Here is a 12,875-nt window from a genome sequence, read left to right as displayed (position 1 = left end):
TTTAATTTTATTGCTTAAATCGCATTTTCTCGGCGAGCTGAGCACTTTTTCTGAATTGTGCCGCTCCCGTCACTCTGGTTAGGTTGGCATCGAAAAAAACGCTCTCGGGTGCTTTAGAGTGCCGACTTTATCACTGCGCATGAAGAAATGACCACCTCCAACGTTTGGTTTATGTTTTATAAGCATTTTTAATTTTATTGCTTAAATCGCATTTTCTCGGCGAGCTGAGCACTTTTTCTGAATTGTGCCGCTCCCGTCACTCTGGTTAGGTTGGCATCGAAGAAAACGCTCTCGGGTGCTTTAGAGTGCCGAGTTTATCACTGCGCATGAAGAAATGACCACCTCCAACGTTTGGTTTATGTTTTATAAGCATTTTTAATTTTATTGCTTAAATCGCATTTTCTCGGCGAGCTGAGCGCTTTTTCTGAATTGTGCCTGTCCCGTCACTCTGGTTAGGTTGGTGTTGGAAAATTGTATATATATGTTATCATGCGTTCTCTTTTAGTTTCTATATTACTATATTACAGTAAATGATGTCTCGTTAGATCTACCGTTAGATTAGATCTGCGTACGTGCGTTCGTTGTTCTGCTTTGCTGTTCTTATGTCCACCACAGAATACCACATCAGCCAAGGTGTGAGGTCTTGTCTCGGTCAGCGAGAGACAGCAGCAACGACATTGTGTCAGCCTTCCTCAAGTGGCTGACTCGGCACCTCACACCCTCAAGAAATGGAGCGCTGGGAGCGCCCCTGGTCCTTGCTGATAAGACTGCTTGAACCCATTGAACTTGATGAACTCTGTTTGCTCTTTCCTATGTCGCCACATTAGCATAACGTTTGCAGTAATCTACACACACCAGAAGTTTCCTGCGCTTACCAAAAGCAGAAACCGTTTGCGCTTCCCCCTACCCTTATTTGGTTTCTGCTACACATGTGATGAGGAAAATTCCCCAAATAAAGAGAGCAAGGATGCAGACAGACTTTAGTGTAGGTTGGGCATTGTAAGCTGTCTGTACTGCACTCCTTGCGCAAGCTACGACTCAATATTCTGCCTCACTTGTGGTCTGTCCGTTGGTGCGTTTCTCTTAACATTTATTCACTCTGTCTGTAAAAACCTAACAGAAATTGGGGGCTCGTCCGGGATTTCTATACGTCCTTGCGGCTCCGGCGGGACTCCTCGACGCAGGAAAAATCCTTGGCCAAGGTAAACAAAAGCCCTTTGACGGGACTGCCTCGAGCGGTTCGGCTGGACGCTGGGGGGACTGCCGAAATCACCCGAGGAAAAGGACCAGCGGACTGTGAGTAGGAATATTGATTCTACTAAAAGGAATGAATGAGCGGTGACAAGAGGTCACTTAAAGAGAAAAGTGACGAGAAGTCACTAAAACCTTGGGAATTCTAGACCCTGTCAAGTGAAATAGGAACAGTTAAATTCCGCGGGGCGGTGCGGAGCCCCCTAACTAATTGTTAGTTAAACCTAGCGATTAATTGTTAGTTAAATTCCGCAAGGAGGTGCGGACTCCTCTGTTATTCCTAAAAGTGGTGAAAAACGCGTGTGGTGTGTTTGTGTGCGGTTTGACTGAGAGTGATCTCATTTGAGCTCTCCTCTATATAAAAACACAGGATTGTAAACAGTGGCTTTGTGTGAGGTGCAGAGGCTAGAGAACTCTCCGCTTCCCTGCTGGGAAGGTGAAAGGAGACTTACTCCACATCGAATATTTAACCACTGTCCTGTGAATAAAGTTGGCTTTAGGACACTGTAGGTGCCATTCGAACCGCCAACTCCGAAATTTAGAAAATAAAACCATGGGAAATTTAAACAGCAAACGAAACTCTTTACCTCGAGATAAATTAAAATGCAAAGATTGGAAATTAATGGAATGGGTCGACCCTAAAAATGTGAAATATCTCGATAAATGGATAACGAATTATAACTTCGATGGTCAATTGAGTGCAAACTCATTAAACAATCTCAAACAATCGATTATTGCCAAACATGGTGCAAATAAAAAGAATAAAGATGGGTATCATTTAATAGTGAAATGGGAATTGGAAGCAGAAAAAAGAAAATGTGGACAAATAAAAGAAAAATTAAAGAACAAAAGGAGCGAAGAAAAGTCCGTCTCCAAAGAGAGCCTTTTATTGCACAGACGAGAAGATGATGAAACTTCAGTAGCGCGGCCTCGCTTGAGAGCCGTGCCCGAGGAGGGGGTGGATTCAGATGAGAAAGATGAACAGATTGTTAGGAGAAGTACTGTGGAGCGCGAGCGATTGTACCCACAATTGCCGGTCGTAGATGACCCTCCAAAATATAGTGATTTTGCTCACGCCATGGTTACGCGGAGCCGCGTAAAAGCGGAAGCTCCCTCTCCATCGGCCCCCGTAGCAGACGGCAGCCCGAACTACATGGGCGCAGGAGTAACCGAGGCCTACCCAATGATTCAAGTGGCAAACCCCCATGATGACGGAGGGCCCACTATTTTAGTCTACAGAACGTGGACTCATGCTGATGTAAAATCAGCCACTGAGGGAATAGCATTGCCGTCTGAAGATGTTGAGCAATATTGTACTGACATGATGCAACTCATTGCTTCTTATAATTTAAGAGGAGATGAGGTGCAACAAGTTTTTATGGCAACTTTGACCAAAGACTGGGCCAGTGTCAAGGGCAATTGGGATCCTTTTGATGAAAATGGCCGCCCATTGGAATATAATGGGCTGCCATTGAGAAATCAAATTGAGCAACTTTTGGGCAGGATAAAAACTAAATTTCAACGTAGAGCAAATTATGCAGAAATTGGTCGAACCAAACAAAAAGAGGATGAATTGTTTGAAGATTATAGACACAGATTGGAGAAAGTGTTCAAAGCCAATAGCGGCTTGGTACCTGGAACTGAGGTTTACAACCAGCAGTTCAAAAATGCTCTACATACAAATTCGCGACCAGCAATTCAAAACTGGGTTGTGAAACATATGATCACTTTCCCTACTTCCACACTGCCACAATTTATTGATCATGCCATGCATGCTGAGAAAGTTGTTAATTTGAAAAAAGGAAAAGAAAAAGGGAAAGTGGCTACCATTTTTTTTGCTGATAAAGACTCACATGATGCATTTTATCAAAACAAAACTTTTGAACCTTACCAGAAGAAGCATGGTCGTGGAAACTTCCGCGGCAAGGGCAGGGGAGGCTACCGGCATGGTGCTCTCGGTTATGGCCCGACAGGTCAACCGAAGCAACCTAGCACTCAGCCTCCTGTCTGCTGGGCGTGCGGCAAGGAGGGCCACATAGCAAAATATTGTCCGGACCCCCATAAAAGCGGGGCTGTCCCTCCCTTGTGACTAACCGACAGTCAGCATGGAACTGAAGGAGCTGTTTTGACAACAGCTCCCCCTATTGATGCAGATTTGAACATTCAGGACTTGTTGATGAACAATGTAGAGAAACCTGTGATAACTTTGTTTGTGAATGGTACTCCCATTACCTTTTTGTGTGATTCAGGAGCGTGCATCACTACTTGTCGCGACATTCCTGCGGATGTGCGAGAAGGCGGGAGATCCTTTTGGGTGAGGGCAGCAAATGGAATGACAACTCCAGTTCCTCAGTCTCATCCAGTCTGGATACGGGACCCTGAAGGAGGAAGTTGTTGCATTCCTGTCTTGCTGATGCCAAATTGCCCTATTAACTTGCTTGGAAGAGATGCTCTCACTGCTCTTGGTCTTTCTCTAGTATCTCTTGATGACAAAATCGTTGTCAAAAGGCGTCACCAATTACAAATATTTGGTCAATTTCATTGCTACTATTTTTATTCATTGGATTTAATTGACCCCGAGGTGAGACAATTTGGGTCTCCTCTTTTGGCACGGGCCAGAAGCCTTTTGCGATGCCCTGAGCAGGCAATGGAACCAAACGACTTGCACGTGACCTTGTGGCACAAGGACACGCCCGGTCCTGACCAAAACTACGAAGCCATGCTTAAGGCTGCTACGCCTATCATCTTGAGAGCAGCTTTCCTCTTACATGATGGTGAAAGCCGCGCTTGTGTAGTCATGCAGCCAGCTCCCTCTAGAATCGAAAATTTACACAAGACGGCCACCCCGCTCCATATCTCTTTGTTCCGACCTTTTTCATCCACATGGCAAAGCGTGGGATTCATGGCCAAAGACGGATTGGCTGCCCTTGACTGGACTCGAGATAGTTCTGGTGTTCTTTACAGTCCTTCTACCAAGCTTTTCAGAAGTGTCTTGAACCACATCTTTTTCCTTTCTTGTGGTGTGCATGCTAAAACTTGTTCTAAGAAAGCACCCTCAGCTTGACATTTTGTGTTGTCACCAGGAGATGAGCAGGTCCTCGCTGAGGTCCCGACTGATCTCTGGTCAACAGGGCCCTCTGACGTTGGGTTGGTGAAAAGTGCACTTCCTGTTGTCATTAGACCTAAGACTGAGTACCGTCCTTGTGTGCGACAGTATCCATTGAAACCCGATGCCCTGCAAGGCATCGCACCTGTTATTTCGGATTTGCTAAAAGCTGGTGTCATTATTCTCTGTCCTGATTCTCCTTGTAATACTCCGATTTTTCCTGTGAAGAAAGCGCCTCCTTCTGTCGGGTGGAGAATGGTGCAAGATTTGCAAGCAGTGAACAGCGCCGTCATTCAGAGGGCACCTTGTGTCCCTGACCCACACACCTTGTTGAATTCATTGACGCCTGATGCAAAGATATTCTCAGTAATTGATATTAGCAACGCTTTCTTCTCTGTTCCTGTTGCTGAAGAAAGCCAGTTTTGGTTTGCATTTACTTATGCTGGCTCGAGGTACACCTTTACCAGACTGCCCCAAGGGTACTGCGAAAGCCCAACTATCTATTCGCAGGTGATGGCGGCCAGCATGGCAAAATTTGTCCCGCCAAAGGGAAGTCAGATTTTGCTCTATGTTGATGACATTTTGATTGCTTCTCCTGATTTTGATTCTTGTCAGACGGACACACTTGCAGTGTTACATCACTTGGCGAAGGAAGGCCACAAGGTCAGCAAAAACAAGCTCCAACTGTGGTCCGAGGAAATTAAATATTTAGGACACAATCTTAGTTCCCAAGGTCGAACTATAATTGAGAGCAGGAAAGTTTCCATTTTGCAGGCCCCTAAACCACTCACTAAGAAACAAATGATGTCTTTTCTGGGTCTTGCTGGTTATTGCAGGAGCTGGGTGCCTGATTATGCCCAAATTGTCGCTCCTCTGTCCAAATTAATGTATGTTGAGGACATCTCGATGTCCACTCCACTAAAATGGACTCCTGAGGCGGAGGATGCATTTGTGTTGATCAAGCAGGCATTGGTCTCTAGCTCCACTCTAGCCTTGCCCAATTATGACAAACCGTTTGTCCAGACTGTTGATTGCAAAGGTCATTATATGACCTCTGTTTTGATGCAATCGCATGGCTTGAAACTTCGCCCTATTGCCTTTTATTCTTCTAAATTGGATAGTGTTGCTTGCGCTCTCCCACCATGTGTGAGGGCCGTGGTGGCGGCCTCCATGGCTGTGGAAAGCAGCGCCAGCGTTGTGTTGTTTCATCCTTTAACGCTGAAAGTTCCGCATGCAGTGTCAGCTCTTTTGCTACAAACAAACATGACCTTTTTGTCGCCTGCACGTCACTTGTCGTGCATGGCTACTTTGCTTTCCCAACCGCATCTGACCGTTGAGAGGTGCACAACACTCAATCCTGCTACTCTCATTCCTCTTCCGGATGACGGTGATTTCCATGATTGTGTCGATGCGGCCCAACAAGTAGCCAAGGCTCGGCCCGATCTGGAGGACACACCCTTGTCTGACGGTCACGTGGTTTTTGTTGATGGATCTTCGAAGAAAAATGCTCTTGGCGTGACCCTCTCTGGTTACGCTGTCGTTACAGCTGACGAGGTTTTGAAAGCTGTGAAACTGCCTTCCCATATGTCGGCACAGGCCGCTGAACTCATTGCTCTCACGGAAGCTTGCATTCTTTTCGCGAACAGGCCTGTCACCATTTGGACTGACAGTCAGTATGCTTTTGCCACAGTGCACGTCTTTGCTCAACAATGGAGCAACCGTGGCATGGTAACATCTACAGGCAAGCCCGTCACCCATTCGACATTGCTTCCCCAACTTTTGGACGCTGTCCAACTGCCCTCCAAGGTGGCGGTCTGCAAATGTGCTGCTCATACTACTAGGACTGATCCTGTTTCTTTGGGTAACGCCTTCGCTGACAGGTCTGCCAAGGCTGCCGCTGAAGGCGTGCTCCATGTCCTCTCTTCTTGTACTGATAGCGATTCCGTGTCTCACGTTTCTCCTGACGTGCTGCTTGACATGCAATCTCAAAGCCCCTCCCAGGAGCGCCTCTCTTGGGAGAAACGGGGCGCCATTAAAAATGACAATGGCCTTTTTGTGTGACCTCTGGGCAAGCCTGTCTTGCCTCGGAACTTGTATAAGTGGGCTGCTATTTCGAGTCATGGGGTCACCCATGTCTCGACAGGGGGGATGGTGAAACAGATTGAGTCCATTTACACAGCATACGGGTTTGCTGGTTTTTCGCAACAATTTTGCAGAGCATGTTTGATTTGTGCTAAACACAATCCACAAGGTAACTTGCGACCTCGGAGAGGAAAATTTCCGACTCCATTGTATCCATTTCACACAATACATATGGATTACATCCAATTAAATAAGAGCGAGGGAAAAGAATATTGTTTGGTCATCATCGATGCGTTTTCTAAATGGGTAGAAGTTTTTCCCACTAGACATGCGGACGCACTAACAGTAGCAAAAGCATTGTGCAAAGACATTATTCCAAGATATGGCATTCCAGAAAAAATTTATAGTGACAATGGTCAACATTTTGTCAATCAAGTGGTGCAAAACATTGGGAGATTGTTCCACATAAATATAAAGAACCATTGTTCCTACCATCCACAGTCAGCTGGCTTGATTGAGCGTTTTAATGGTACTATAAAAAATAGACTAAAAAAATGCATGGAGGAAACTAAACGACCATGGACTCAGTGTCTAGATTTAGTGAAAATGTACATGAATGTTACAAGTACGACTGGGTTGACTCCCTATGAAACCATCTTTGGAAGACCATACAGGCTTCCTCAGTTTAAAAATGTTTGGGACGTGCCGGAAGAGGCCACTTTGGCCGACTACATGAGAAAAATGTTGGAACATGCTAAAAATCAGACCAGTAACATTACTGACCAACCCATCTCTCCGCAGGAGGACCCCAAAGTGGTTCCGGGAGACTGGGTCTTGATCAGGAGCATCAAGAAGAAGAATTGGCACTCGCCCAAGTGGGAAGGTCCCTTTTTAGTGCTTCTCACAACACCTAACGCTTTAAAAATAGCCGAACGTAACACGTGGATTCATTTGTCACACTGTAAAAAGGTGATCTCCGCAGACCCAACCTAAGTACGGAAGGTGTGCAAGTCTGGTAATAGTGCCTGATTCTGGTGCCAAGATCCAGGGTTGACACGAAAGCCAGCAGAAGCATTCCAAGCCACCAACCCGAAGCTCAGGGAGTTGACTCTGAGGAGATCTAAAACTAGGTGTTAAAATGCCGTTGGAACAATGTCTTGCGAAGGTGCGGGATGGTTGCAAACCTTGGGAAGCATTCATTTGGATTTTTGTCATTTTTGGTTTCACTGTAGTTGGGACAGTGTGCTATATGCGCATCGGCCCTGTTTTTATAAAACACACGACTCCAGACAGTTCACCTGGAGTTTCCACTGTTCCTGATTTACCTGTAGTTTCCGCTGTTTCTGATTCACCTGATGTTTTTACTATTTCTGATTATGAGTTTTACAAACTTTGTTCGACGGATAACGATCCTAGGCACAGTCGCGATAGTTCCGTTGGTTCCCGATATTGTCCATGGGATGATGTTGCTTCGCGTAGACATAGGCGTGAGGTCTCGTCCATTAGGCCCACTTTTAAACACTGCACGCCTGCTCTCGTTCACGACGGTATTTCCTGCGTGCCATGGCGCATAGCCAACGCGTACCTACATTCATTGGCGTTCACCGTGGCCCCAAACACGGCTTCCACTATCACCGTGCCCTTGAAGAGTTTGAAAGGTACCCGACAAGGCTGGCTCACTACGGGTGACAAATGGCCTGGGTATTGGTGGTATTTGACTGTCAATCCAGACATTTCGGACTGGAGCGCCTTCATCACCTCGCAGGTACCAGGTTACTGGCCTCCTGGCTCCAGTGAAGAAGCTGTGTTTTTTGCTAAACGTATCACTTTGAAGAACCAAGGCTCAAGCCTTCTTTTGACCGTTACACTCCCTGATGACACGGTTCGGCCCCCTCACGCTACCCTGCTCAATACTTCCTGTTGGGGTTTTCAGTTGTGGGCTTGGTCCTCTGGGAAGGATCCTCAGTTTCCTATTGTCCTTTGCGTTAACAAAACTATGCGGGGCGCTGACAGTCCCGTGTTGAGCGACTTTTCCAAAACATCTGGGGCAGTGATTACGAGCGTGGCCCTCACCGATGTAGACAGTCACTTTGTGGCCTCCACAGGTATGAGTGGCCAGACTAACAATTGGCTCCTCATGGCCGAGCAAGCTGCTAATGTGACTAACACCAGTTGCGTTGTGTGTATGGGCCCACGGCCCCTCTTGAGAATCATTCCCGCGAGTGTGGCTCCTGAGTGTGCGATTTTTGTGATGTCTACCCCTTCCATTCCGTCTGCTCATCCTTGCTCCAGTTGGGACAAGGTCTATCCCGTTTCCTCCTTGGCAAAGTCCAAACCCCTTTTTTCCACTGATGTTGCTAAAGGTAATTTCACGTGCATCAAGTTGCCCGGTACCGGCGCAAGCCTAGGCGTTTTGTCAGCTCCTTTGTGCACTTCCCTGTTCTATGGCGCTGCCTTTTTCTCACCCATCGCTCGTAGTGATATTTGGTTTTGGTGCAACACTGACAAACTTTATGATAGTCTCCCTTTTAATAGCTCTGGTACTTGCGCTTTGGTGACCCTTTTGCTTCCCGTTTTATTAATGCCCGCATCTACTCATGAGCTAGACGTTTTTATTGATTCTTTTGTGCCCCGACCCTGGTCGAGGGCTAAGCGGAGTGCCGAGTGGCAAGGCGCGGCGGATCCGACCTATATAGATGCCATTGGAGTTCCCAGAGGAGTGCCGGATGAGTATAAGCTGGTGAACCAGATAGCAGCTGGTTTCGAATCCTCCATTTGTTGGTGGTGCACCCTTAACAAAAATGTTGACAGGATCAATTACATCCACTACAACGTGCAGAGGCTTGGAAATTGGACCGAGGCGGGCTTCAGAGCGGTCCACTCCCAGCTGGCCGCGACTTCCCTCATGGCTTTCCAGAACCGGATGGCCCTTGATATGCTACTCGCTAAGGAGGGCGGTGTCTGCGCCATGTTCGGTGAGCAATGCTGCACTTTTATCCCAAATAACACTGCAGCCGGCGGAAGCCTGTCCCTGGCCCTTGAGGGTTTGAGGACCTTGAATGGGAAGATGAAGGACCACAGTGGTGTGAACACGGAGGTTTGGAACAGCTGGCTGAATGTGTTCGGCAAGTACCGCACCCTGGTTTCCTCGGTCCTAGTCTCCCTTGCCGTTTTTTCTGCTGTTTTGACCTTGTGTGGATGTTGTTGCATTCCGTGTCTCCGGTCCCTAATTAATAAATTGATTACGACCGCTATCTCTCCGCCGGCTGACGCTTTTCCGTTGCTCCCTGAGGACGACTTTGAGCTCCCACGGCCCCCGAGTTGTCATCTTCGCATTGACTCCATTGATGAGGCCCCCGCTGTGGACCTGTCCGACCTTTTTCCTGAGTCCGACGTTGTCTGATTGGCTTCGGTCGCCTCCCGGGTGTAAATTTGTTCTTATGACGTATGATCCTGCGGCTGAAAATCTTTTGAAGTAGCCTTTGGGTGATTTGAGGGTCTCTGAGAACTTATGATAAACAGGGGGGAATTGTTGGAAAATTGTATATATATGTTATCATGCGTTCTCTTTTAGTTTCTATATTACTATATTACAGTAAATGATGTCTCGTTAGATCTACCGTTAGATTAGATCTGCGTACGTGCGTTCGTTGTTCTGCTTTGCTGTTCTTATGTCCACCACAGAATACCACATCAGCCAAGGTGTGAGGTCTTGTCTCGGTCAGCGAGAGACAGCAGCAACGACATTGTGTCAGCCTTCCTCAAGTGGCTGACTCGGCACCTCACACCCTCAAGAAATGGAGCGCTGGGAGCGCCCCTGGTCCTTGCTGATAAGACTGCTTGAACCCATTGAACTTGATGAACTCTGTTTGCTCTTTCCTATGTCGCCACATTAGCATAACGTTTGCAGTAATCTACACACACCAGAAGTTTCCTGCGCTTACCAAAAGCAGAAACCGTTTGCGCTTCCCCCTACCCTTATTTGGTTTCTGCTACACATGTGATGAGGAAAATTCCCCAAATAAAGAGAGCAAGGATGCAGACAGACTTTAGTGTAGGTTGGGCATTGTAAGCTGTCTGTACTGCACTCCTTGCGCAAGCTACGACTCAATATTCTGCCTCACTTGTGGTCTGTCCGTTGGTGCGTTTCTCTTAACATTTATTCACTCTGTCTGTAAAAACCTAACAGTTGGCATCGAAAAAAACGCTCTCGGGTGCTTTAGAGTGCCGAGTTATTCACTGCGCATGAAGAAATGACCACCTCCAACGTTTGGTTTATGTTTAATAAGCATTTTTAATTTTATTGCTTAAATCGCATTTTCTCGGCGAGCTGAGCGCTTTTCTGAATTGTGCCGCTCCCGTCACTCTGGTTAGGTTGGCATCGAAAAAAACGCTCTCGGGTGCTCTAGAGTGCCGAGTTTATTACTGCGCATTAAGAAATGACCACCTCCAACGTTTGGTTTATGTTTTATAAGCATTTTTAATTTTATTGCTTAAATCGCATTTTCTCGGCGAGCTGAGCACTTTTTCTGAATTGTGCCGCTCCCGTCACTCTGGTTAGGTTGGCATCGAAAAAAACGCTCTCGGGTGCTTTAGAGTGCCGAGTTATTCACTGCGCATGAAGAAATGACCACCTCCAACGTTTGGTTTATGTTTTATAAGCATTTTTAATTTTATTGCTTAAATCGCATTTTCTCGGCGAGCTGAGCACTTTTTCTGAATTGTGCCGCTCCCGTCACTCTGGTTAGGTTGGCATCGAAAAAAACGCTCTCGGGTGCTTTAGAGTGCCGAGTTTATCACTGCGCATGAAGAAATGACCACCTCCAACGTTTGGTTTATGTTTTATAAGCATTTTTAATTTTATTGCTTAAATCGCATTTTCTCGGCGAGCTGAGCGCTTTTTCTGAATTGTGCCGCTCCCGTCACTCTGGTTAGGTTGGCATCGAAAAAAACGCTCTCGGGTGCTTTAGAGTGCCGAGTTATTCACTGCGCATGAAGAAATGACCACCTCCAACGTTTGGTTTATGTTTAATAAGCATTTTTAATTTTATTGCTTAAATCGCATTTTCTCGGCGAGCTGAGCGCTTTTTCTGAATTGTGCCGCTCCCGTCACTCTGGTTAGGTTGGCATCGAAAAAAACGCTCTCGGGTGCTTTAGAGTGCCGAGTTATTCACTGCGCATGAAGAAATGACCACCTCCACCGTTTGGTTTATGTTTAATAAGCATTTTTAATTTTATTGCTTAAATCGCATTTTCTCGGCGAGCTGAGCACTTTTTCTGAATTGTGCCGCTCCCGTCACTCTGGTTGGTTGGCATCGAAAAAAACGCTCTCGGGTGCTTTAGAGTGCCGAGTTTATTACTGCGCATTAAGAAATGACCACCTCCAACGTTTGGTTTATGTTTAATAAGCATTTTTAATTTTATTGCTTAAATCGCATTTTCTCGGCGAGCTGAGCACTTTTTCTGAATTGTGCCGCTCCCGTCACTCTGGTTAGGTTGGCATCGAAAAAAACGCTCTCGGGTGCTTTAGAGTGCCGAGTTTATTACTGCGCATTAAGAAATGACCACCTCCAACGTTTGGTTTATGTTTTATAAGCATTTTTAATTTTATTGCTTAAATCGCATTTTCTCGGCGAGCTGAGCACTTTTTCTGAATTGTGCCGCCCGTCACTCTGGTTAGGTTGGCATCGAAAAAAACGCTCTCGGGTGCTTTAGAGTGCCGAGTTTATTACTGCGCATTAAGAAATGACCACCTCCAACGTTTGGTTTATGTTTTATAAGCATTTTTAATTTTATTGCTTAAATCGCATTTTCTCGGCGAGCTGAGCACTTTTTCTGAATTGTGCCGCTCCCGTCACTTGGCATCGAAAAAAACGCTCTCGGGTGCTTTAGAGTGCCGAGTTATTCACTGCGCATGAAGAAATGACCACCTCCAACGTTTGGTTTATGTTTTATAAGCATTTTTAATGTTATTGCTTGAATCGCATTTTCTCGGCGAGCTGAGCGCTTTTTCTGAATTGTGCCGCTCCCGTCACTCTGGTTAGGTTGGCATCGAAAAAAACGCTCTCGGGTGCTTTAGAGTGCCGAGTTTATTACTGCGCATTAAGAAATGACCACCTCCAACGTTTGGTTTATGTTTTATAAGCATTTTTAATTTTATTGCCTAAATCGCATTTTCTCGGCGAGCTGAGCACTTTTTCTGAATTGTGCCGCTCCCGTCACTCTGGTTAGGTTGGCATCGAAAAAAACGCTCTCGGGTGCTTTAGAGTGCCGAGTTTATTACTGCGCATTAAGAAATGACCACCTCCAACGTTTGGTTTATGTTTTATAAGCATTTTTAATTTTATTGCTTAAATCGCATTTTCTCGGCGAGCTGAGCACTTTTTCTGAATTGTGCCGCTCCCGTCACTCTGGTTAGGTTGGCATCGAAAAAAAC

At 46.2% G+C, this 12,875-nt stretch overlaps 1 protein-coding gene across 2 annotated transcripts; it reads left to right on the top strand.

Moving 5' to 3' along the window:
• Nucleotides 1–453: 453 nt before the first annotated feature.
• Nucleotides 454–10,550, top strand: LOC133146990 (uncharacterized). Of its 2 annotated transcripts, none has more exons than XM_061271110.1 (2): nt 454–1,296; nt 7,241–10,550. In XM_061271110.1, the coding sequence occupies exon 2, from the start codon at nt 7,578–7,580 to the stop codon at nt 9,840–9,842; it is 2,265 nt and encodes a 754-aa protein (XP_061127094.1). In that variant the 5' UTR covers nt 454–1,296; nt 7,241–7,577; the 3' UTR covers nt 9,843–10,550. The 2 variants fall into 2 exon arrangements, with proteins under 2 accessions (XP_061127094.1, XP_061127095.1); XM_061271111.1 differs by lacking the exon at nt 454–1,296 and adding an exon at nt 4,613–4,867 and having other exon boundaries at nt 8,205–10,550.
• The last annotated feature ends 2,325 nt before the right edge of the window (nt 10,551–12,875 follow it).

The sequence above is a fragment of the Syngnathus typhle genome, unplaced genomic scaffold (assembly GCF_033458585.1).
Source record: "Syngnathus typhle isolate RoL2023-S1 ecotype Sweden unplaced genomic scaffold, RoL_Styp_1.0 HiC_scaffold_23, whole genome shotgun sequence".
Classification (NCBI taxonomy): domain Eukaryota; kingdom Metazoa; phylum Chordata; class Actinopteri; order Syngnathiformes; family Syngnathidae; genus Syngnathus; species Syngnathus typhle.
Note: the sequence above shows the minus strand (reverse complement) of the source record. Positions and strands in the feature narration are given on the sequence as shown.